The 26,908-nt window shown below is 44.2% G+C and overlaps 1 protein-coding gene across 1 annotated transcript in view; it reads left to right on the forward strand.

The window, feature by feature from the left end:
• Positions 1–20,659: 20,659 nt before the first annotated feature.
• Positions 20,660–26,908, forward strand: part of SPPA (signal peptide peptidase) — a 76,907-nt gene continuing 70,658 nt past the window's right edge. Inside the window, exon 1 of the mRNA XM_086792949.1 lies at positions 20,660–20,857. Within this exon, the coding sequence (XP_086649075.1) occupies positions 20,816–20,857 (42 nt within the window). The 5' untranslated portion in view covers positions 20,660–20,815. The remainder of the gene's footprint in view (positions 20,858–26,908) is intronic.

Raw genomic sequence — 26,908 nt, forward strand, 5'->3', positions numbered from 1 at the left:
TGTTGATGATGTTGATTCTAGTATTTGATCAACCATAGCTCATCACATTGCTGTAATTTCAGCAGTCCCAACCCTTGCCATCATATTCTAAACTTTGGTAAGGGGGTGGGAAGACTTCGCCAGGAGGTCGGTAAGTAGCGCTTCATTGACATACATCGATTGGTTTGGCATTGGTATCAATTGATAATGATTATGCAAGCAATACAAAATGGAATGTCATAGTTGGTTTCATTGAGATTTTGCAATTGATGCCCAAAGTTCATGCCAAAATTTGCTTGGAATCACTTGATGGATAGTGATTGATGTATTATTGATTAATGGATTGTTGCCATGGACAATGGGACGCTTCGAATGCATGATTTTAAGGTTTTGGCAATTTTGATAGTTTCCACAATAGAAGACAAAACACTAATTCAGTATTCTAAACTTTGGTAAGGGGGGGGAAGACTTAGCCAGGAGGTTGGTAAGTAGCGCTTCATTGACATACATTGATTGGTTTGGCATTGGTATCAATTGACAAAATGATTATGCAAGCAATACAAATGGAATGTCATAGTTGGTTTCATTTTGATGCCCAAAGGTCATGCCAAAATTTGTGCAAAATTTTCTTGGAATCACTTAATAAACATTGATTGATGCATTATTGATTAATGGATTGTTGCCATGGACAATGGGACGCTTCGAATGCATGATTTTAGGGTTTTGGCAATTTTGATAGTTTCCACAACAGAAGACAAAACACTAATTCAGTATTCTAAACTTTGGTAAGGGGGTGGGAAGACTTAGCCAGGAGGTTGGTAAGTAGCGCTTCTTTGGCATTGGTATCAATTGAATGATTATGCAAGTAATACAAATGGAATGTCATAGTTGGTTTCATTGAGATTTTGTAAATGATGCCCAAAGGTCATGCCAAAATTTGTGCAAACTTTCCTTGGAATCACTTAATGGACAGAGATTGATGCATTATTGATTAATGGATTGTCAAGAAATTCAATGTTAAATAGCTCAGGACAGAAGCAGAGTAACAGTGCATAAACACCATTTTGCTTTTACAAAGGGGGAGGCTTCTATTTATAGGAAAAAGTGAGCCTCTAACCAAGCAAACTGATTCTAGAATTTTCTAGATCAGTTTGGTCACTTTTTGACCATTTTTAGTTATGTTTAGCTTACTTTTGGATCTAGTTGAAACAAGAGAGAGGAGAGATGAAAATATCTCATTATTTGTGAGTTTAAAACTCATCCACACATGTGAAATAGGCACCTCCTTTATGAGGGGAATTCCCCACACTGAGGTGTCAAAAATGCATCATTTCCTCTAAATATCTCTTCTTTTTTAACTAATAAACCTGGTTTCATGTAAATGGTCCAATGCATTATGGAGAGTGATGATGGAATTGTCCTGAATGAGATCTTGGTGTTGGTGGGAGTTTTCCACAAGCCAAGTTTATCTTTTATTTGGGAAATCTATAAGGAGTTCACTTCAATCCATATCTTCTATTGGAAGCCTTTCTTATGAGAACACTATAAGTGGAATCAAGATAGGGAGAATCACTGCATTTGAATTGTTTGTGCCATATCTTGGTTTAACTCTTGATTTGAGTGGGGATGGGACAACTACAATGAATTCTATTTTGGTCTTTACAAAGAGAAAAATGGGATATCCATTCATTATCGCATTTGGTCAATGCATGGATTATGATTATGAGAACATCACGAGAGTCGAAATGGACAAGACACTTGCACATCATGGGAGTTGAAATGGATAAGACACTTGTTATAATTTCTAGACAACAAGATGAGAAGAAGCCATACATGCATCAATGCAAGGATTTGGATTTCATCTTGAGTTTTGATTACACCTCTACATTTGTGGATCATTCTTGTGCTAATTTTATGGAGGATATTTCGGATTTTGATGATAGTATTGGAAGCAATAATTCATGCATTGATGTGGATGATGATGACACATGTGTTGAAGACCATGTTGATGAAGTAACACCCTATAACAATGTGTTGTATGAGCCTTACTTGGATGAGAGCGGTGGACGATCCATGGCAATGTATTGTATAAACCCATTGGGATGGAGGTTACACATGAGGAGGACCTTGTTTATGATGAGAAAATTTCATTTGATACGGAAGTTCCATAAAATTTCATTTGATATGGAAGTTTCATCACCTAATGGTGGATGTGCCACTAGTGCTTTATTTTAGTTCGGGGCTTCTATGAGAGACAACTCTCCTTATGGAGGGATGGAAGAGATGATGTGGACTATAAGGAGATCTTTTTGTACACAATGGGGACTATAAATGCATTTGTGGACAAATTTAGGCATGTGTGTAACGATGAGTTATAAGAAGAGAAAATGCATGGTTCTCTTGTTGAGGAGAGTGGCATTGATAGTAGTGAGGCATATGAAGGGGACTATTTTAATGAAGAGGGTAGCTATGAAGGTCTTGGTAGTGATGAAAGTCAAGATGCATACGAGGTTAGTGAGATTGAAGATACAAATATCAAAGAATATCAAGATCAAGATGTGGATGCTATTGAGGGTTTACATGCTTATGATCCTTATGTTAATGGTATATACAATGATGATGCTTATATACATGGTTATCATGAAGTATTGGATGATGCTTATATACATGGTTATCATGAAGTATTGGATGATGCTTATATACATGGGGATCATCAGATAGTGGTCTTGATGTCGAGCATTATGTGGATCATGTCATTGATGTGGTTAATATGGATGTTCATGACATTGTGGATGTTAATGAGGATCATTACTATGGTCACATTACTATGGTCACAATGATGTGCTTTTGAGTTTTCCATTTTACTAAGGTGGCATTGTGATAGAGGATGTAAGCAAGGATCTTCTTGGATATGTCATTGATCTAAGTGGTTTCACATTTAGTTTATGGGAGCATTGTGCACATAAGGGGTATCCATTTGATCACGGAGGTTACATTTTTTATGATGGTGGTGATGCCCAATTTCCATTTAATCTTGGAGGCTCTATGATCAATGCAAAGCTCCTTGGCAACCAAATTTTATATGGGAAAGGCTTGAAGGGATTTTGGAGACACATCATGGATGATATGGTTGCCAAATGGAAGTACTTTGTTTGTTGGAATTTACTATTATGACAGTTTTTGGGGTCCCATAAGTGGAAGATTCAAGTTTCCATGCAAAGAATATTTCATAGGGACTTTACAACATTGACATTGGGGATCATTTTGGGAATGATTTGAGAGCATATTATGCAACTCTTAGTGTATGGAAGTGGCATTATGTTCTTATGGACAGATTTGGGGCCATGTACATCAAGGCCATTATATGTTGCATATGGTCTACTTGGTCATTGGAGCTACATTCCATTTCATGAGCTGAATTTTTATGGTTTCAAGGATAAAACCAATGGGAGTGGATGGTTTGTAACAAAGTTATTAATACCATGTAAATAATGGTATATGTTGCATATGGTCTACTTGGTCATTGGAGCTACATTCCATTTCATGAGCTGAATTTTTATGGTTTCAAGGATAAAACCAATGGGAAAGGATGGTTTGTAACAAAGTTATTAATACCATGTAAATAATGGTATGGACTAAAGGCAATGGACAAGTGTAAAAGGGACATTAATAAGTGTAGTGTGGAAGGGGATAAGTATATAAGCCCATGTACATGTTCATTTACCAACTTTTGGAATATACAATCTCTCTTGAAGCTAATTGCTCAAGGTTTCATGGTGGTAATCCACTCTTGCGTGCATTCCATGCAATGAATGCTAGGAAGTGTGCACCCTATCCTCATTGAATGCTAATCTTTCTTGCAATCACAAATCTGATTGAATCACTTAGAGCCGTTTTTTCTCTCAAAATCCATAAAAAAAAGTTTTACAATTGGAGTTACAACAAATAGAAAGTTATGGCCATTTTACTAAAATTAAGTCTGGAAGAATTTAAAGTACACACAATTCTTTGGATGTTTAGTCATGTGTATTCTAGAATACATTCTCGAGTAGAGAAAAACTAAAAAAACTCTTGAGTCCCATTTTTTGTGTTTTTTTTTAAATCGTGCCAAAGGGAGGTTGTGATCTTCTCGTGTATTTTGGAATACAAGAAGTTTGAATATGGGAGGAATACAAAAAGCACCTAAAAATCAAAGAAAGCAAGGGAAAAGCTAGCTAGGATAAGAACAGAGAGAGAGAGAGAGAGAGAGAGAGAGAGAGAGAGAGAGAGAGAGAGAGAGAGAGAGAGAGAGAGAGGGAGAGAGAGAGAGAGAGACTTTTATTAACGTCTTCAAAAGACTACTAGGGTTTATGAGACAAAAAAAGGTGTTACAAAGTATCCAAGAGTTACATTGATCCTAGTAAAACAGAAGAATAAAACAATAAAAAAAGACTACTAGCTACAAATACAAGTAGCATCCTCAGGAATACATCATCAGGAATATAATAGCATGATAAGAACAGAGAGAGAGAGAGAGAGAGAGAGAGAGAGAGAGAGAGAGAGAGAGAGAGTTTTATTAACGTCTTCAAAAGACTACTAGGGTCTATGAGACAAAAAAAGGTGTTACAAAGTATCCAAGAGTTACATTGATCCTAGTAAAACAGAAGAATAAAACAATAAAAAAAGACTACTAGCTACAAATACAAGTAGCATCCACAAGAATACATCATCAGGAATATAATAGCATGATGACCCAAGGTCCAAGGAACATCAAGCTAGGGTGGGTAGTGGAGAGGTCTCGTAATTATCATCAGGAACTATGTAAAGGGCATCAATGTCCACGTCATGTGTGGGCATCTTTGTATCACCGGAGCATCTCCTAGACTTGGAGCTGACAAGCAGAGCACCTATACGGCCTAGTAGGTCTCGGGCACCTAGCTCGTTGCATCTGAACCGCCTGGTCTACAGTAACCCCACAGAAACGAAGAGGCTCTTTGTGTGCACCGTCTAACTCGTCTAAGAGGTGGGGGTCCTGGGTGGGTTCCTCTCTCAGGTAGTGGCTGAGGTATCTGTGCCCGAACACTGTCGACATGATCTAAGCAACTATGTCTACGCAACTCCAAAAGGTAGAGCCCAAGACAATGTTGATCCAGATAGTCGAAAGTGTAGGAATGTGCGCTTTTACCGCACAGGTCGTAGCTGGGGACTTGCCGAACACTGTATGCGCCACGAATGGCTGCAAGCATACAACCAGGAAAGCAAGCTCAAACAAAATGCAAGGGTGTGTCACTCACCGCTCTAACCGCCGCCGTGAAGGATTCCCGCGTCGCAGTAGTGAAGGAGGAGCCGCCGTCGCCGCTCTACCGCCTTGCCGCCGCCGTGCCGCTACACAGTGCTCGATCGCTCTCTCACTCTCTCTCTCTCTCTCTCTCACACACACACGCAGGAGAAGGAAACCAAGGAGATAAGGCAAGAGCACTCTTGTATTCAACACATGAGAATGAGGGTTCATTTGACTCTTATAGGTGACTTGGCCGTTCACACATGGGCACCCACACATGAGAATGAGGGTTTTAGGGTTACATTTGACTCTTATAGGTGACTTGGCCGTTCACACATGGGCGCCCATACATGGCCGGCCGATCCTAACCCTTATCCTATTGTTGATATTCAAGGTGCGCCTCTCATCGGCGATCACCCAATCTTTGCATATGGTGCCGACAAGCCCGGCCCATGACTCAGAATAGTTAAACTAATTACATGACGTAAAACATAGTACGTCTCAATGTCCATCATAGGTTAACATGCCCCCCTTCCTAATGTAGATTCCGTCCTCGGAAGCTATGGTATGGTAAGCTTGAGAGGGTTGTTGTGGTAGACCATCTGCAAAACAGGGAAGTAGAGTGAAAGTATGCTGGAATTCAAAAGATATAAAGTGTATAAATTCAAGCATGTTAGACCACAATGGATGTTGCTATGAGACTTAGTTTAAGGGGTCACATGAATGAACTAGTGTAGCAAATTAACAGGAGTTTAAAATTATTGAAAGTAAATAGAGTTAACAAGGAGTCAAAGGTTAATCAAGGTTTATAACTCGCCTAAGTCATCAAGGAAAATAACCAAGCTTAATAAATAAACAGATGACCACACTGTGTCTACTCTAAGAACAAGTTAATACCATGAGCCTAGGGACACAAGAAACATCAGAGTTACAGGAGCCTTTTGCCTATATTTTTTTTAATGCACGTGACAATTTTTACACACAATGGCGACCTTCCTAAGGCAAAACTAACATCGATCCTGGTACCATGTTTAACACAAGGCATTATCCAAGAATCTATTAGTTCACCTTAGGCAAGGCTACCCCCTACCAACCAAGGCATCGGTCTGGAGTAGAATACTCCTCGCCTACCAAGTATCAATAAGGCGATAGGCCAACATTAAAGCACATCATAGACTTGTATTGCCATTTATTGTAGGCTTTTTTTTTTTAAATTTCTTTTGATCTTCGCTCCTGAACTATAATTTGTCTTGCATCCTTTAGACAAAGGGTAAAACTATGTCCTAGAGGTCAACACACACATGGCCAGGTGTCAAACATTAAGATGTTTTGATCCTAGACCTAAGACAATGGTATTCCAAGGTTAACTAAAGACTGCATGCATTCTCAAGAATATATCCAATAAGGTTAAACTCATTAATGATTCACACTAGCACGTCAGGCAACTTCAAAAACTAAGTAGTACATTGACAATTTCCATGTGGTCATGCATTATAGTTCATGCAATTAATTGAACAATAAAAACGAAAGAGAGTGGGTATGGAAGAATTACACCTGTATTTTGGAGATCTCCTTGATTCGATGAGAAAAATGCCTGCAATTTGATGAGATATTTATGTATGAGCATTGCGGCTATCTCAGGACTTGAAAGCGAACCCACCTCAAACTTTTCCACCTGTACAACCAACTAACAAGCACTATACCTCAAGAGGCACATCAATGTGAAAAATTAAAGACTCGTTTAAGGAATCCAAACTAGAAAAAACTTGAAAACACTAACCTACCTACCAGTCACCACACTACTACTGAGGATACGGTAAGAGGATGTTGTAGAGTCCTGGATCTAGCCCTAAGGCTAAGCCTCTATCCGCATCATCCAAATAAATAAAGTCAACCTCAGTAGTGCCATGAGTTTCATCCGTCCATTCAGATATTTCCTTTTCATTTTCCCATCCACAAACTCATCAAGAATGTAACCATGCGAGGATAGTCATCTTGTGGAAAAGGAAAGCATTGAGCTAATGGGGATATGTCCTCTACGGAGTAGGGGTCAGTCATGGTCAATAGGTGAATTAGCCATTCTAATTCCTCAACATTTTCCTCTCTGGCTAGTACATCTATATGATCCCATTCAATTTCAATTACAGGATAGCACATGTGGAATATCTGAGAAAGGTACAGATGATACCTCTCACCAAAGGTGGATGAAGTGTGCGATGCTCTTGAATTTGCCATATCTGCAAACACAGATATAGCATCAGTAGGTTTATGACAGGTCAATCTAGTTCCTGATTGTATACGGATATTTCTCCTCTTTTTGTTCTCTTGCTCTTTTTACTATTTTTTGTTTTTCTCTTTTCTTTTCTATGTATGAAGCTATATATATACATCCCCTTGAATTTGGCAATTACATGGTCAGGGGAGAAGGTTAGGGAGGAAGCAATAGAATGTCGAGCGTGAGTACATGCTCCCCCTTTCCTTGGGTAGATCATATTTTTTGCAATGATGTTGCAGCCTCTTGGAACCAATTTGTCCAGCGGGTCATAGGTTGTGATGTGGGCAGATAGCTTTTTATGACCCTTGTGGCCACATCCAATTGCAAAGATGTTAGTGTATGCTCCCATTGACGAATGGAGGAAATGGTTTCCGACGATACTATTACAAGGGGAGACGTAGACTCATCGGTCTTTTGTTGGGTGTTGAAAAGAGTAGGTGTAGAGCATGTAGAAACTTCTATATCAGCGTGTGCCTGGCATGAGGAGCTAGAAGCTTCATGTGGCTCCCCCCTTCCTGAGCTAGGTGGTAATGATCGATATCGTTTGGGAATCCAAACTAACTCTGGAAGAAGTGGTGCGGAGCACTCTGTTACCTTTCCCTTACCACGGTCTTGAATTGTCGTTGGGGTGGCAACAATTGGTTTGCAAGGTTTTACAGGTGATGTAGAGGGATTCAGCTTATGTTTAAAGACCCAAATCTGGTCATTCCCCTCGTAGTACCCTTGGGCTACTAACAATTTTTTAGGGATCCATCGTGATGTTACATTGCCCTTTCTCGGGTAGGTAGCTGCTTTCTTCCTACGAGGCTTCTTGTCTGAATGAGATTGAGCAGGGGAAGTAGCTGTTAACGAAGCTTTTGGGACCCATTTGTATGTATTTTTTGGCATAGTAAGCGGAGCTTTAGAGACCACCCTGCATGTTTCCACTCTTGGCGTTGAAGCGTTAGAGGGGTGGCAAACAATCAAAGATGGTTTTGCCACTGGACTTGGTGATTTTTCATTATCCAGCATTTTGTCCAGAGTCGATGGCTTAGGAGCAGGACTTTGAGCGGTCATACTGAGTGTTGGTTCTTGCGTTGTGACTCGTCTGGTTGCCCAATCGATATTGCACTTGGTGGCCAACATCCATTTGTGCCCTAAGTTTACAGTGCCTTCCATGGTACCAGAAAGCATAACCAAAAAGCTTTGAATTACGGTCCCCTTATCATAGGCAACCGGAGTGTGCAGAATTCCTGAGACAGGGGTTTTCTTCTTGTTGATACCTTGAACTTGGATAGCACTCTTGGATAAAGGTGGTTTTCCAAGTTGACACCACACGCCATATGATAGCAAATTGTGTTGTGCTCCTGTATCCAATAATGCATTATACAGCACCTCTCCGTAAGGACTCTATAACTCAATTGGGTATCTTAGAGGTGGGTCAGATTCCAGTGAATCCTCGTCTGCCTCCTCGAAAAATGCTTGTGTAATCCCCAAGTTGGTTTCTCGTTGGCGCCTAGCACGCTGTTGACGTTCTTTGGCTTCAACTCTCGCTTGTATTTTCTTAAGCTTAGCTTGTTCTTTAGCTGCCTTCTTTTGATGGATTGCATATAACTCCTCTTGGCTTAGGGGGTCATAGTATCTTTTGAACTTACTCCCATTAAGGAATCCAATGGTTTCAACTCCGTTGAGAGTCTCCACTCTGATGGTACCTTGCGGGGTAATTTCGCATACTCTATACGGTCCCTTACCAGCATATTTGAGCTTCTTCTTTTCGTTTCGCACTCCATACATGAGGACTTTATCCCCAACCTTGATGTCCTTGTCCTTTAGATGGCGATCAAACCATTTTTTCCTTCTATCCTTCTCCACAAGGGCATTGTACATAGCCAATTGTCTTTCTTCGTTTAGCCGCTCAAGGATATACAGACGCTCTGCTAAGGGATTACCATCCCAACCCTCTCGAGTAGCAACACGAAGACTAGGAATGACAAATTCCCACGACATGACCGCTTCTTGGCCATATACCATTTTGAATGGTGTGCAATTAATAGCCACTTTGTACGCAGTACGATAGGCCCATAAAGCTGTTGTAAGCTTTAGATCCCAATCTGTGCGATGAGCTTCAACTGTCTTTGTCAAAACAGAGATTAAGGTCTTGTTGGTACTCTCGGCTTGGCCATTCGCTTGCGGATAGTAAGGAGTAGATTTATGATGGAATATCATGAAATTTGTTGTGAGCTCCTTCATCACTTCATTTATAAAATGCGTACCATTGTCGCTCATAAGTTCAAAAGGATAACCGAAGCGTGTGATTATATTTTCAAAGAGGAACTTGGCTGTTGTCCTTGCATTTGCCTTACGTGTCGCTTTCGCTTCAGCCCATTTGGTCATATAGTCAGTGGCCACAATAATATAGCGAGATTGTATGTTGCGGGCCGCTGGGTTAATTGGACCTACAAAGTCTAAACCCCACTTTTCAAATGGTTGGTCTACTTTGATCGGATGTAGGGGCATCTCATCTTTCCGCTGGGGTTTCTTGTATCGTTGGCATTCATCGCATCCCTTCACAAAGAGTGATGCATCTTGGAACATAGTGGGCCACCAATACCCTGATTGTAAGATCTTTCGCGCAGTTAAGTCTCCTGAGAAGTGACCACCGGCTACACCCATATGTGCCTCTTGCAAAATGTATAGATACTCATCCTCTCGAGCACAACGCCTAAGAACGTCATCCTTTCCTCTTTTATAAAGAGTCCCGGCTATCAGGCAATAGGGTTCGCATTCTTTGATCAGCTTTCGAGCTAGATCTTTACGAAGCTCCTTGGGTGGAAAGCCATTAACCAAAAAGTTAACAATCTTCTCACTCCATTCAGGCATTGTCTCCACCATGAACAGGGAAGTGTCCGGTAAGTCATCATCAACCCCCGTAGGAGCCTCACCATTAGGTATGCGCGAGACAAATGATCAGCCATAACATGTTTCTTGCCAAGTCTCACAACAACAGTGAAATCAAACTCAAGAAGAATCAATAGCCATCGTGTGATTCTTCCTGTGGAGCATGGTTTGTTTACCAGATACAACAATGCTTGATGATCCACATAGAAAACAAACTTGGTGGCAAGGAGATAATAATGAAATTTCCTTACTGCATATATCATTGCCGACCCTTCTCGCTCTGTAGTGGTGTAGTTCATCTCAGCATCGTTCAACTGGCGACTGGCAAAGCTAATGGGGTAGTCTAGCTTGTGTTCTCCAGGTTGAGTTAACACACACCCAATAGCAAAGTTTGATGCATCAATATGCACATGGAAGAGTAAATCCCAGTTAATCATTCTCAAGATTGGAGCACTCGCCAAGGCTTTCTTTAATAGCTCATAGGCACGGTCACATTCTTCGGTCCAAATAAACTTGATGAGAAGCTTATACAATGGTCGAGCTATCTCGGCGAAGAATAGAATAAATCTTCGATAATAACCAACGTGGCCCATAAAGCGTTGGACTGTCTTATAGTTGGTGGGTGGGGGTAATTCCAGAATGACCTTGATTTTACTCTCGTCATGGAAATCCCATTTTTGGACACTATATGCCCTAAGATAACTCCGTGTTTAACCCAGAATTGGCATTTGAAAGGATTCAATGAGACGCGATATAATCTACACCTTTCAAATATTTTTCGTAAACACATCAAGTGCTCGTCCCAAGAGGAACGAACACAAAGATCATCTAAGAAAGCTTCACAGAAGTCCCTTAGATATTCCTTAAAGGCCGTGTTTATCAATCGTTGGAATGTTGCAGGTGCATTGGTCAAGCCAAAAGCCATGACGCGAAAGGCAAACACTCCAAACTCTGTGATAAATGCTGTTTTAGCTTGGTCCTCGACTGCAATTGTGATCTGATTGTAACCCGAGTACCCATCTAAAAAGCTATATGTCTCCTTGCCTGCCACTCTTTCAAGCACATGTTCAGAATATGGCAAGGGGTGATGATCCCTTCTGGTGGCTGCATTAACCTTTTTGAGATCAACGCACACTCTGAGTTTCCCATTCTTCTTTGGTACGATGACTATCGGAGAAACCCATTCTGAGTGCTCAATAGGGTATATGAATCCACATTTTACAAGCTTTTCAATTTCCTCTTGTACAATCTTTGCGTACTTAGGATTCATTGGGTAGGGACGTTGCTGGACTGGTTTAGCAGTGCTAATCATTGGAATCGTGTGTTGCACCACCGAGGGTGGAACACCCTTCATATCATGATATGTCCAAGCAAATATGTCCTTGAATTCTTTAAGAAGCTTCTTAAGTGCAGCTTCCTCTGACTGGGTGAGGTCTTGAGTAATAAAAATTGGTTTAGACTCCTCACCCGGATCTGCTAAGTCTATCTCCTTAACTACCGCAGGGCCATCGTAGACACCGCTACTCCCATTGGTAGGTGTTCGTTGGGCTTTTGTGTAGACCACTTTACGTTCCCCTGTGGTGAATGATTTGAAATGCTTGGGTGCGGGGTGTAAGTCTACTGGTTCTTGTTGTGCCAGGCTTTTTTCTTTCAATTCCGCCTCCTTTTGTTGTTGAGCTAACTCTTGGTTTTGCCACCTTCTTGCAGTACGACTTAGTTTCGGCTTCTCTTCGATTTCTAATTGGGCGACGTCATGAGGTTGCGGAATACACCACATGACACTTAGGAGGTATTGTCTCCAATTATCTGCTAACTTCCCGATGAGCGTCAATAGCTCCTACATAACTAAGCCATTCTGCGGCGATGGATCTCTCCTTGTTTATTGCAGTGCGTACATTAGCTCGATAGCGTTTTTCACTTGTGTCCCCCTCACTTTCGGATAAACTGCAGGAGGTCACTGTCCTAGGCCTTGAGCACCTTGTTTCCACATTTGGGTGAATATTTGATTCATCCCCTCCATCAGGCTCACAGAGTCAGTTTCTTCTTGATATTCATACTCAGAGTTGCATTGGTCAGAGTCTTCGCCACTTTCAGTGTCAGTGGAGGTTGCCGCTTTCTTGCCATCAGGAGTCAAGTGCATAACACCTATCATGTTTATTGGCACTAACGGTGGCATATCTTGCCCCTCAGGTGTTACCCAACTTATGCCTCTATTTCCCCATGTGTCTATGGTTGCCGCTAGGTGTACCCAATCCACGTTATCCGACTCAGTCATACCCAGTAGGACATCCATATAAGGAGAATCTTTCCCATCATCAGTCTCTTTTTTGCATGTATAGCAATACCTTAATGGGGCGGAGTGAATAGTGGTATCCGATCGATTATCAATGATAACCTTGCTTCCTAAAGGATGTGCACGACCATTCTCAAGATCAACTCGAATGACAGAGTCCTGGAATTGTAGGTAGACATGGTTTTTCGACCAGTCATGGACCATTTGTGCTTCCCTCATGAAAGGACGTCCTAAGATCATTTGATATGACATAGGATGCTTGGAGAAATCCATTACAATGAAGGTATGTTTTACCTTGTATCCCAGGACCTTGATCTTAAGGTCCCTTAACATTCCAATAGGTTTAGCTATGGTTCCGTTTGCCATCTTAACCACTATGTTTGTGACTTCGAGGTGAGGTCTTCCCATAGATTCCCAACAGTTTTTAGTCACAATGCTCACGCCAGCACCACCATCAAGGATTCCCTTTAGAGTTAATCCCTTGGTAGTAATGGGGAGGGTTGCATTAGATTCGTCACCTTCAAAGTACTGTCCCAACTTGTTAACAGGTATTTCAATGACCGAGTCTTCATCTAGGTTGGGTTGTAGATCCCAATGTTCCCCTTCATCTTGAAGCGTGTCGGGTCTATCCATATTTGCAAATTGTGGTAATCTCACCTTTAGTTCTCCATTGAGAAATGCCCGAAGAGCTAAGAATAGCTCAGGATCTCCGTATAACTTGGATATGATCATGGTTCTGATTTCAGAGGACATGAAATCCATTAGCTTAGACACATTCAACGGTACTTTTTGGGACATCGCCCCTTGACCAGGGACTGGTGAAGATGGAATCACTTCCTCTTCGATGGGGTCAGGCATTCCCTCACTAAACATTCTTTCAAGCAAAAAGGGTATTTGCCCACTTCCGGATGTCCTATCCTCACTTTCTTCCCGAATGATACTCAGTATAGCTAACGGTTTATGGTTCTTGTGAGGCTGAACTTGCGTAGGAAACACTGTGTCTGGAATTTTGATTTTTCTCGGGTTTGGCTCCAGTTCTCTTTGTGTTTCTTCCACCAAACCCCTTAAGTGTTGCACTTATTCAATCTCCTCAACTGGGTTCGGGTAAGTTCCAATCTTTTTCTTGAGGGTCTTTGGCCCACGTGGCTTGTCTTTGGGAGTCTCAGTCAGTTTGGGTGGCCGAGAGGGCATTAGTTGACTTGGTTGTGGGGCCAAGGAAGTTTCCTTTTGTTTCCCTTGATTTATGTGTTCGCTTGATTCTCCTTCGTTGAGCTCCCGAGTGGGATCCTCCCTTAAGGTAGTGGCTTTGGTCCCCATGGTTTCTATTGAATCGAAATCATCTTCGGGATCATTCATATACACGGGGTCGTCTCCTGTCCCTATGTTAGTCTTTGAACTAGGCTTGGAGCTCGTGGCATTAAGCGATCTCTTCCGCCGCGTTTTCTTTTTCTTTGCTCGAGCAATTGATGCAGTATCCCTCTCCTCGAGAATGTAGTTTTGATTTTGAAGCATTGACCGTATAACTACATTCGCGGGTACAACGGGTGTGGTTCCTCGTGCCTGGTTGGTGACCTCAACCAAATTCAATGGCGTAATCTTGGGTGCATTAGGATTATGTGGACATTGAGCAATCAAATGATCTATGCCACAACGATTACATGTAAGTACCGGCATTCCCGATGTGCTCCCTTGATTTGGTTGCATCTGAGTAGCGATCTTCTGTAGCCTATTAGGGCACTCCGCTACATGATGCGGTCCACCACACTCGTAGCATTGAAGAGGTGGTCTCCTCGCCAAGGTATTAAGGTTTTGCCCTCTTGTGGCGAGAGCAGCCACTTGATATACAGGCTTGACTTGCCCGAAATGATCCTCCATGTAGTACTGGGGAATCATTTCAAACGTATCAATCCCATATGAAACAGTGGGGTCTATCTCCTCTTCATAATCCCCACATGCACTATGTGACTCACAATCCATCTGGTTTACATGGGTAATCCTTGGTGTGGAGGTTGTGGAGGTTGTGGTCCTAGCACTGGCGGTGGTAATGGCATAGACTGGACTACATTCGGATTCCTTGGAACTATGTGCTGTGACGGTTGCTCGACAGGTTGTGCAGGCATTAGCGCGGGTACTTGAGGTGTGTTTGACCAGGCTAGTGGTGCCTGATTTGCCAACATTTGCTTAAGTACTAGGCAATCTTTAGATTGATGGCCATACTTACCACATGCATTGCAATTCCCATTGAATTTGACTCTGAATGTGGGACATTCACTCGTGCTATGTGGTCCTAAGCAAACCGAACACCATTGTTGCTCTCTTCTTGGGTACATATGGCTATTTTGAGGAGCTCGATTACCCCTAAAGTATTCTTAGAGAGCCTTAGTAAGGTCGGTCATCACAGACATTTCGGATATCTTGGGCTCCTTGGCAATAGGTTTTACCGTCATTGGCTCGTGCCCAGATACTTGCGAACTAACGGATTTTGTCTCCGAAGACACCTTTTTACCTACAATCATCAAGTTGTCTTCTAACTGGATTGCATTGGCAGTGACTGCTTCCCATGTTGTAAGACCTCTAATGACTAGGCCATTGTATATGTCCTCGTGGCGCAATCCTCGGATGAATCTATCGAGCAGTTGGTTATTATTGAAGCGCTCATCGGGAGTGGAGCGAGAATTTAGATGCTTCAATCGACTTATAAAGTCTCTCACTGACTCCCCTTCCTCGCGTTCAGCTTTTTGGAGTTGAGACGCTACTCCCCAAAGCACACCCTCATGTATGTATTCTTTCAAGAACAATCTCTTTACAGTGGGGTAGTGAGTGCGCTCTTCAACCCTTAAGGTTCGATACCAATCTCCGGCCTTCCCACTCAAGGTTAAGCCTAAGGCTTTACACTTATGCAGCTCATTGTGCTCTTCCAAGGAATCACACACGTGTTCAAAGACTTCAATGTGCTTCCTAACATCCTCGTTACCACTGAAGTTCTGAGTGAGCTTAGCCACTTGTACTGCCTTGCTTCTAGGTTCTCTCTCAGGCATGCCCCGCATGTTTTCCGCAAATAGATCGTCCGATCGTCTGAGCAAACGCTGTGGGATCCCCTAGGTGAGCAGGCACTTCTGGGATAGCCTGGCTGATAGGAGTTGGCGTTGGTCTGGGTATATTGGCAAATGACGTAGGATATGATATGTGACTAGGCCTAGCTCCTCTTGGATAAGGGTTGTGCTAAGGCGGTGGTGGAGCATACACCATTGGCATACTAAGAGGCGTAGGAGCTACATGAGCATGAGTAGCAATAGGTACATATGGTCGATAGGCACTGGCACGCACTGTTGTAGGTACTGTTCCACTAGGTAGCGGCGTCGTACTAACTACAGTGGTCAGGTGCGCCTTCCGTCATGCTCATCATTGGAGTAGGCATTGTAGATTCCCTAATGGAAAGTTGAGCCAAGGTTGGAAAGCTAAAGTTACTGCTCGTGGGCTCAACCTGCATTGAGACTCCAGGCAAAACAACATACGAAGGGTCTATGGGACTCACCGAGGGAGTCTCCAATTGTGATAGGGTTGGTTGTTTGGCCTTGCCTCTATCCAAAAATCTCATAGGGCCAGTGGAACCTAAGTTCACTCCCCTATTTTGCCTCTCAATTTGGATAATTCTATGAATAACGTCACATATCATTTGTTGTTGCTCCTCTAGATTAGTGGCGCTAGATGTAGATCGTAGGACTTCTAACCAACCTACATGGTATGTGTAGCCCGTGTACAGGTCAGTTAGAGTCTCTGTGTGTAGATCATATTTCCAATTTTCATTGAGAAATATCCCATCCAGACTTGGTGTGCCAAACGGTTCTCTTGAAGTGGACGCAATGTCACTTCTTATGGATTGGCTTCTAGGGACCTCTACTTTAGGAGACGCGTCGGAAGGTGGTAGCTCAGTAGGGCCCTCATTAAACGAAGTGGGTAGAATATCCACATGGACACTCTTTGGGAGGGTAGGGTCTACATGAGATGTGAATGGCGAATCCACTACCCCTCCTTCATTTACTTCGCTTGTCGCATGTTCAGAGCGTGTAGCTCTACTAAAGGTCTCTATTAGACGACTAAACATGCTAGATCCGGGTTGTGGGTCCCAAACTGGCATGTTTTGGCTTGTCTCCTCAGGGTTCTTGGTAGGGTGCCCTTCCATGGCTTCTGAGTCAGAGGACGAGTCACTATCCACTATTCGTGGATCTTGGGTTGCACTCCCTTGGGTTCCAAGGCTAAGATGCCAACGTGGAGGGATGGTGTGAGCTTGCGTAAACTGAAACGCTTTCTAGTGGCTCAGGCTCTAGTACCCGACCAGAGCGTAGATGCATGTGACATGGGTACCCTACGGGCGTTGGTGACTACATTTGAAGCCCACACAAGTGGTTTCTTAGGTGTTTCGCACCCCGTTTTTACTTGTTTTTGTATTGTTTTTAACTCGTTTCTAACCCCCTTACTTATGGTCGAATCTGAACTAGGGCGTGTGATAGCTCGAAACGAGCGTATCGTTTAAAGGGTCCTAGCGTGCTTTACATCACCGTGTTCGCCTATCCAGAGCTCCTGTAGTCCTCAAAACAGTCTGTTTCCTTGTGGGGGAAGGGGCGAAAGCCTATTTGCTTGTGGAGGAAAGGGTGAAGGCTTTATCCCACATGCTCACTTTACTCCTTGGGGAGTGGGCTACATATAGGGCACAACTTCCCAAAAGCTCTCACTTGAAAGAAAGCTATGGAGGCTCACTCTCCTATATATATATATCAAAAGATTGAGACCGGGGTCGGGGTCAATTGGGGGTTTTTCTTTTCAAAATTTTTTTCTCCAAATAAAAAATCTTTCCTCTTCACACGTTTGGTTTTTTTTTCTTTTCAAAAATTTTTAGTTTTTTATTTTTATTTTTATATTTTTTTCCAAAATTAAAATTTTCATTTTTTTTGTTTGGGATAAGTTTTCTAGGGTTTCTTTCTAGGGTTCAGACTTTGCCGCGGCGCAGTTTGCACACAGCGTAGGCCTGGGGATTCAGAAATCCCCCCTCACACGCAGAAAACCAGAGAACAGAACGCACGCCCACACGCGGAGCGGAAAAATAACAAAAGCAGCAGAAATGCAGAAGACAAATTGCAGAAACAGATTGCAGAACACGAAAACACCTCAACAACAAACACACAGTCGCCTTTCCTACAGTGTAAATTTCACTTTACGCAGCAGATGCAAACTAGAGCTTGGTGCAGGGCATCTCCCCGGCAGTCAGCGGCGCCAAAAATGTACGCTTTTACTGCACAGGTCGTAGCTAGGGACTTGCCGAACACTGTATGTGAGCCACGAATGGCTGCAAGCATACAACCAGGAAAGCAAGCTCAAACAGAATGCAAGGGTGTGTCACTCACCGCTCTAACCGCCGTGAAGGATTCCCGCGTCGCAGTAGTGAAGGAGGAGCCGCCGTCACCGCTCTACCGCCTCGCCGCCGCCGTGCCGCTACACAGTGCTCGATCGCTCTCTCACTCACTCTCTCTCTCTCTCTCTCTCTCACACGCAGGAGAAGGAAACCAAGGAGATAAGGCAAGAGCACTCTTGTATTCAACACATGAGAATGAGGGTTTTAGGGTTACATTTGACTCTTATAGGTGACTTGGCTGTTCACACATGGGTGCCCATACATGGCCGGCCGATCCTAACCCTTATCCTATTGATATTCAAGGTGCGCCTCTCATCGGCGATCACCCAATCTTTGCATATGGTGCCGACAAGCCCGGCCCATGACTCAGAATAGTTAAACTAATTACATGACGTAAAACATAGTACGTCTCAATGTGCGCCGTCATAGGTTAACAAGGAACATGATCATGTAGGCTCATGCTTGCCACATGATCAATAGTTTTAAAAAATCTTTTAAAAAAAACTACAAAAGTGCCACATACAAAATCCCAAGACTCAATCAAGCTCTGGCTCTCCCTCTAAGGCGCAAAACATGCCCATAACCATGCTAATTAAACGAGGTAGAGATGCCCAAGTCACTACAAAGCCGCATCCCACGGTCTCGGGCATCATCCGATAAGCCACTATAGTTTACCAACGTACATGCCAATATTGGGTGTCCTAAAATCTTTCGTACTAGGTGTCCTAAATTCTTCCATTCTCATGGACAACCCAACCTCATTCACACCCACCTTACCGACCATCCTTGCTACACACCAACACTTAATTCCCTATCTCAAACCATGTGTAAGAGTCGAAGAAAGTAGTCAAATAAGTGTCAAAGAAAGTAGTCAAATAAGTGTCAAAGAAAGCGGTGTGTTGAAGTTTTCATTGGAAGAAGCTTCTACACATGACGTGCCACCTTTGCGCAGTGCCTATACATAGGCTCTACATATAGTAGACACATCAATAGGCACTAATATCTCAAGCATTGGCATTAAGCCTCGTCGCTCGTGAGCCGTCCAAGTACGTTTCTAGATAGGGGAACCATGGCAGGCACAAGCCTAGCCCATGGTACGACTTATTGCCTAGACCTTCCTCAAATCAGTAGGAATCTTCCATGGTCTCTTCTTCGGTCCCAACATTGCCTCTATCCCCACCAGTGCTTGTTAACGCCAAATCCCTCAAGCCACAAAGGCCGCCCAACTCCATTGTAGCTATGGGCTAAGCTAGCTACCATGCATCAAAAATCTAATGATCTCGACTTCCCAAGAAAAGAAATGTCGAAAAAATGTAAAAGAAAGCTGCTCAAAGAGACTTGAAGAAAGCAGTTAAGTTGGTGAAATCTTCAAGTTGGAGGAGTACACATAGGGGCTCACCTTTTACCCATTTCCCATGCACATCGCTTGCATATTTCACTACGGGCATCACGTTTTCTTTTCATGTCTTGCATCTCGAATGAATACTAGATATAACCTTCTTAAAAGTGGTTTTTTAAATTATCCATTATAGGAATTTGCTATAAGTGGTTTCATATATAGTGGTAGGAATGCTTAATGACGGTGAGACAAGAGTGCCATTGTACTCTTGTTCTCTTTCCACTTCATCCCATGAAGTATTAGTTTTTGTATTATTGAGGGGTTCCATTGTTCATGGAAAAAGTCGCTTGGAGAATGGTTGTGTTGGCCATCCCCTTCCTAGATTCTTCTCCTTCTATGGGTTGAGGCACTTGAGAAACATGATTGAACTCTAGATCGTTGAGGATATAATCTTTTACCTTGATTTATCTCTTCTTCTATATGACTCGTTTGGGATACTGCTCATAATGTATCTTAGTAGTCTCTCTTGTTTTCAATGAGACTTAATAAAGTTTTCACTTGGTTGTGCCATTTGTTGAGCTATTCTATGGCTTTGTGTTTTATCATTTTTCTTTTGGTGGTGCTTCAATAGCTCCTTCTTTGTTTCTTTATTATGGTGACAATGCCCTATGTAGACTTCTTTCCCAATTACCTAATAGAAGGTAATCTTTGTGAGCACACGCACGTAAAAAAGTGCCACAAAAGGACCACACGTAAAAAGTACTACAAAATAGAAGGTAATCTTTGCGAGCACACAAATGTTAAAAGTGCCAAAAAATTCAAAACTATGGAACATGGAGGGGGACAATTTTAGGCTGGGTCCCTTTGTCTTATTCTGCAGCTCTAGTGATTTTTTAACGGGGTGCGGCCTGGCAAGATCAAAGTGCATAGGTGTGCGAACGAGAGCACATCTTGTGCATCCGTACATACCCATCCTTCACCACCCACCAAGATTTGTCGTGGTCCTAAGCAAGCTTTTCCACCCCCGCTACCACTTTTGCACATGTGTACAGACATTGGTTAAAATTATCTGCTTATAAACATCCTTTTGTCATCCCCTGGCATTATCAAAGGTGATCCAACGCGGTGGGGGGTGCACACACCTTATCCTCAGCCCAAACGGACACCAACACATCCAGGTACGTGGGCGGACACGTTTGTGATGCGGGTTGACGTGCCACTACGTTAAAGCTACTCCTTTCGAGAAACATGGTTTAAGTGCATCCCATGTGTGGTGAAGGTCGTGCCATCGAGCTGCCGGAAACGGATATAACAACTATGAATGGAAGAAATAGGAACTTCTGGCGTCGTTGAGCGATAGCAGCGAAGCTTTTTCTGCCACAATGAACGCGGGATTGGCAGTTCGCTCCACCTTCTCCAAGACAGTATGCCCCACCCATCTTCTCTCTATCAAGCTAAGCTATTTCTCTTTTGCGGTTTCTGGTTTGCATAATTTCTGTAAATCCTTAATGAGTCAAATGGTTTTGATCTGCATCAAGCTTTATCACAATTAATAATTAGGTTCAAAGTTGCAGGCTAAACCAAAAGTTAAAGCTTGTTAATGATGTCTCATAATCGAGGCAATGTACTTTGTGGTGCTCTTGTGTGAGTGGGCATATGGGCAGAAGTATATCCGAATGATCAGGAAATCGTGCCTATGTTAACAGAGATTAGTGCTCAAAGTGGATTTGGAAGTAAATTCTTCTAGCCATTCTTTCGATCCTTCAGAGTCCTTCAACATAAAAGGGTCAGGGAAAGGAGGTGACCAACATCCCGAATTTACCTCCAACACAACTGAGATACATCTTTGATCCTCACATTTAATGAGTTGACAAAGAGGACCAAATCCCTCGCAGGACAAGAAACATGATGTCCTTCCATAATGTCCCTCAAGCCTCATGTATGCTGGGTATTGTATTATGTCATGCTTCTCTGTTTCCCATCTTGCTCATGTCACACATTAGGCATATGCATAACTTGCGGTTCTGCTGCACCACATCTACATCTCTCCCCGCCTCAATGCGGAGCTTGTGTGATCGGATGCTAAGCTTTGCCCCATGGACAGCACATAGCTGTACGGCCAGTACTGAGTGAGAAACTGCTGTACGGCCATTTCCTGCTGGAGCCGGACGAACCAGAGAAAGGTACACAGCTCTCAGCCAAAACAGTCCCAAAGGCTGTCTAAAAATCTGTCTCAGACAGCCCCAACTCAATCCTGTTCTGTGCGAAATAGCTCACAGGATAGCACACAGCTGTACGGCCAGTACTGTGAGAGAAACTGTTGTACGGCAGGTTCCTGCTGCAGCCCGACGAACCAGAGAAAGGTACACAGCTGTCGGCCTGTTTGCTTCCCTGCACAACCACAAGTGTGGCTATAACTGTACGGCCTGTTTGCTGAGTTATTACTGTCAGGAAACTGCTGGTTAGCCCATCAAGAGAGAAATAAAACTACGCACAGCTGCCAGCCTGACCCATAAGCAATCAGTGAAAGAAGAAGCAAAAACTGCAGGCGGCCAGCTCCAATAGAGGAGAAGAGAGAGAGAATATGTGCTGTACGGCCAGTGAAGAAGAGGGAGAGAAGTCCAAAAATTGTAGCCCATGTGAGGGCAAAAGAGACCAAAGGACCAACTATATGAAAGATCAGAGTAAAACACACAGCATGCAATGGTGATGTGTATATAAAAGATGAAGTCCAATACAGGAGCTCTATGTGAGACTCCGAATAAGCAGAGAAGGCTGCTATCCCAAAAATGCAGGCGCCAATCCAGAAGTACACCTGATGTGAGCGCCTAGAAGTAAGCACTGATGTAGGCGCTTTATTGTGCTAATCACTGCTTGATGAAAAACGCAGAACTGTGCTTTGTAGGTGACCAGTTCATAAGCTTTGTGGGCGACCTGTTTCAGTCCAGCAGGAGGAGGCAAAACACCCTGTGTGGTGCTGTCCGTGTTCTGTCCAGCAGGACGCGGTGAAACACAGTGTGGTGCAGTCCACGATGTGTCCAGCAGTAGGCGATGAGACGCAGAGGTGCAGTCCACGATGTGTCCAACAGTACGCGATGAAACGCAGAGGTGAAAAACACCCACTTAGATGAGGGTGCCAATTCAACGTAGGTTGATCATGATCATGCATGATGGCGGGGGGGGTGGGGGGGGGGGTTGCTCATATTTACATATTTATATGAGGTGTTGTGGTCGGTCAGCAGAGGAGTCGGCTAGAAAAAGGCACGGCCCTTTTTGGGCTGGATTAAATACCTGTTTTGGGTATATTTTCACACACCCCCTCTCGGACCAAAAAGGGATCATGAGAGAAGATGAGGGGGAAAAAAAACAGATTTGGTTGTCGAAGATGAGGATTTCTGTGATTAACTAGAGTGTAGGCATCTGGGATTGAGAGGTACTAGAAGAATGCTACAATGCAAGAGGTTTTCACATGCATGAATGCCCATTTTTGGGTTTTCATTCATACATGCGTCCCAAACACAAAAAACAAAATGCTATGCATAGGGAATGGAAGATGGAAAAAAATGCAATGCAGTGGGTTTTCACAGGAGCCGTGCCCTCATGGGGTTTTCACTGACTCATGTGCCCGATACAAAAATGGTAAAAAAAATGAAGAGAGAGGAAGATCCCCCTTTCAATGTGTGGGGGTGATGGTGGTGGACCGATGCCAATCCGATAGCGAAGACGCTCGAGAATGGGGCGGTTGACGGACTTCGTAAGGATGTCTGCTTGGTTGTCTGCCGGAAATGTACTGGAGTCGGATGGTACCGAGCTCAACCTGTTCCTTGGTAAAGTGAAAATGGACACCCACATGCTTGGTACGGCTAGAAAAAATAGGGTTGCTAGCAAGGGCAATCACACTCTGACTGTCGACGAAGATGGTAGAGGCGGTGTCGATGGAGACGCGCATGTCGGAAAGAAGTTGACGAAGATATGTAACCACAGTGGTGGCGTCATAAAGGGCCCGGTATTCGGCCTCTGCTGAAGAACCTGCAACAGTGTCCTGCTTTTTGCTAGACCAAGAGAAAGGGGCAGATCTGAGGGAGAACAAATAACCACCATGAGAACATTGGGAATCGAGATCACCAGCCCAGTCGGAGTCTGTGTAACCGTGCAAGGTGATCCCGCGATTGTAGTGAAGTCCATACAAATAGGTACCTGCTAGATAGCGAACAACCCTCATTGCTGAAATCCAATGTGGCTCCTTGGGAGCATTGAAATACTGACTTAAAATGGATGTGCAATAGGAGATATCAGGACGAGAATTTGTGAGCCAAATAAGTTTCCCAACCACTTGTCGGTAGGCTCGCTCTTCATGTGGAGGTGAGTCCACTGCCTTTGACAGTTTAACGGTGGGATCCAATGGAGTGGCCACGGGGATAGCACCATCAGGAAAATAGGAAGTAACGAGTTGGAGACAGTATTTCTGTTGAGACACGAAAATACCATCAGGATGTTGGATCAAATAATTAGGTCATCGACATATAGTACAAGGTAGCAAACCATCACCAGATTAGTGTGAATATAGAGATTGGGGTCACAGTGTGATGGGTGAAAACCTTGGCTGTGAAAAAATTTGTCGATGCAATGATACCACGCCTGGGGTGCTTGCTTAAGCCCATAAAGAGCTTTCTATAAGCGAAAGACTTTGTCCTCAAGACCAGGGAGAGGGAAACCCGCAGATTGGTCAACGTAGACCTCCTCGTTAAGAATGCCATTTAAAAAGGCACTCTTCACATCCATCTGATAGATTGGCCATTGATGGTGGGCAGCCAGATTGAGTAAAAGACGGATTGTGGTCATTCGAGCAGTGGGTGCAAAAGTCTCGTCGAAATCAATGCCTTCTTTTTGGCAAAAGCCTTGCACAACAAGCCGGGCTTTGTATTTGTCCAAGGTACCATCGGCTTTAAATTTGGTGCGGAAGATCCATTTGGTTCCAATGACCTTCTTATGACGAGGGCGATCCAGAAGGGACCATGTGCCATTACGGTCAATGCTTTCGAGTTCGAGTTCCATGGCCTGTTTCCAGGGTGGAAATTTAATAGCATCTTTCCACGATGTTGGCTCATCATGTGCCACATAGTTTGCGGAAAAAACAGAGGCAAATGAGGCACGAGGAGCGAGTCTGGTGGATCGACAAGGATTGTCCAAAGGGATATCAAAGGGAAGTATGCCAGAATCACGCATGGTTTGTTGATACGAGCGAGGTAAAGGGTCCCTAGGTGGTTGTCGTGTGAGGAGGAAGCCTCCTCAAGAGGTGAAGTTGTAGGTAACTGTTAGAAGTCATCTCCTGTCTTTACTGAGACACCAGGGCCTCTGTTGTGGTTGTGCCTGCCCTTATTAGGTGCTTTCTCATTTTTCCCCACTCTCCATATTTTTTTCGCCATTTTTCCCTATTTTTCCTTGGCTTGGGTGGTTGCCCTGTGATGGTAGGAGGACCCACATGCTGGCCGACTGCTCCTTCAGGTCCTCGACCTCTGATGTGTGCTGGCCGACTGTGTATAGCTGGCCGACTGCTGTGGGCTTGTGCCCATGGTCTTTGTAGGCATATGCTCACTTATGGTAGTGCTATGTGTGAACCGGGCTTAACCAAGGGCACTTTTTCCCATGTGGTTTTTCCCCTTGGACATCAAGTGTGAAAGGACACTATTTTGTACTTCTATATTATATGGATGTGGCACACATGCAAGGGTTGACTTGCATTTTGTGGATACCACACTTTTGGCTCTCTCTCTCTCTCTCTCTCTCTCTCTCATCCTCTCTCATTTCTCTGTGTGAGCTTCTCTACCTTGCACCTAACCCTAATGTGCAGGTTTGTGTGTGTGAGTGTGTGAGTCCAACACCCAACATTTGGTATCAGAGCTGGGAGCTGGCCCTGAAATTCTGTCGCTGGAAGACCTGTAGATTTCCGTCGCCGTCCGTCCGTGGATTCCGTCCGACAATTCCGTCTCGCTGCTCCACCGTCCGGCCACCAGAAGCCGGCGGCACTAGTGGGGAACCCACCACCGCCGCTCAGCCCGCGGGCGGTAGCCTTCTCTGCAGCAGCCGGCAGCCTAGCACCGCCTCCGCCCAGGTGCGCCTCCCACCTGTCGTCCGTCCCTCGGTACTCCGTTTCGTCCCGGAGCCCACCGTCGACTTTGCGTTCAGAGCCGTCGATGGTCCATATCTCGCACGCTCCGTTCCGGCGAGTCTACACCTCCGTCACCGCTTCGTTTCGGCCGTTGGTAGCCGCCCCGCCATCTGCTCCGTTTCGGTCGACGTTGACGCTCCCTTTCGGTTCCCCAACAGCCGCGCCTGCTTCGAGCTCTGCACGTGCCCGGCCGACGACTCAAGGCCGTTCCGTTCTACCCGCCTCCGCCTGGACAGTCTGCTCTGCGCGCTGCCATCGACCCTGCGCTCCAGCTCCCCGTCGACCTGCAGGCCTCCCTGCCTCCGACTGGCCTGGCACCTGCCCAGTGCCCGCCTCTGCCTCCGACCTGCCCGGCACCTGCGCAGCCCCGCCTCAGCCTGCCTCGTCAGCTGTGTACGCCCTTCTCGACACCTGCAGCTCTGCACGCCTCCGTCCGCTGAAGCTCAACGCACACGCCTCTTCCCGACTGTGCTTTTGTACTGCATCTTCCCGGCTGTGCATCAGTACTGCCCACACGTGCAGGTACCTTTGTTTCAGCAAACAGAAAAATTAAACAAAGTAAACAAAATAAGCTTTGCAGACACTCCACTCCAGATTTGACGAATTTTGGGGGTTTGCCAGGAAGATTTGAAAGCTTGCAGGTGGTACAGGATTCGTGCAAATTGGGGGATTTCTCAATTTGAGGCAAAATTGAAAATTGCAATTTGGGGGTTTTCGAAATTGAGGTCAAAATTAGCAAATTGAACCTCTTTCACTTGCAGAAATTTGGGGCTTTTGTGAAAATTGGCCAATTAGATGCACATTGAAGCGATTGGAGTGCATAAAAATTGGGGATTTTCTGATTGGAGCATGTAATTGGGCATTACAGCTGCGATTTGTCGCATATGTATACACATTGTGTGTAATTGGACAATTTGGTGCAGGTTTATACTTGCTTTGGTTTGCAGGCATACATTTGCACAGGACATTTGGTTGCCTGGGAGTGCACATTGGTGCTTGGTTTGCTTGCAGGTATATTTTGTTGACATGGCACAAAATACTACAGATGTATTTGGTGTGCTCACCCAGGAGGACAAGCTGGATGGATCTAACTACTCCCTTTGGAGTTTCATGATCCGTAATTTGCTGGTAGCCAAAGGGCTTTGGGGCATCGTGTGTGGTGATGACACACGCCCACTTACCATACAGCCAGCCACGCTTCAAAGGGGAGGTCCACAAAGAGCTCCTGATGTAGAACCTGCTCCCACACAAGAGCAGAAGAGATGGGACTCTAGAGATGCATAGGCCATGTCATTGATAGCCCTTT

The sequence above is a fragment of the Cibotium barometz genome, chromosome 58 (genome assembly GCF_041138505.1).
Source record: "Cibotium barometz isolate CiBa-2024 chromosome 58, ASM4113850v1, whole genome shotgun sequence".
Classification (NCBI taxonomy): Eukaryota; Viridiplantae; Streptophyta; class Polypodiopsida; order Cyatheales; family Cibotiaceae; genus Cibotium; species Cibotium barometz.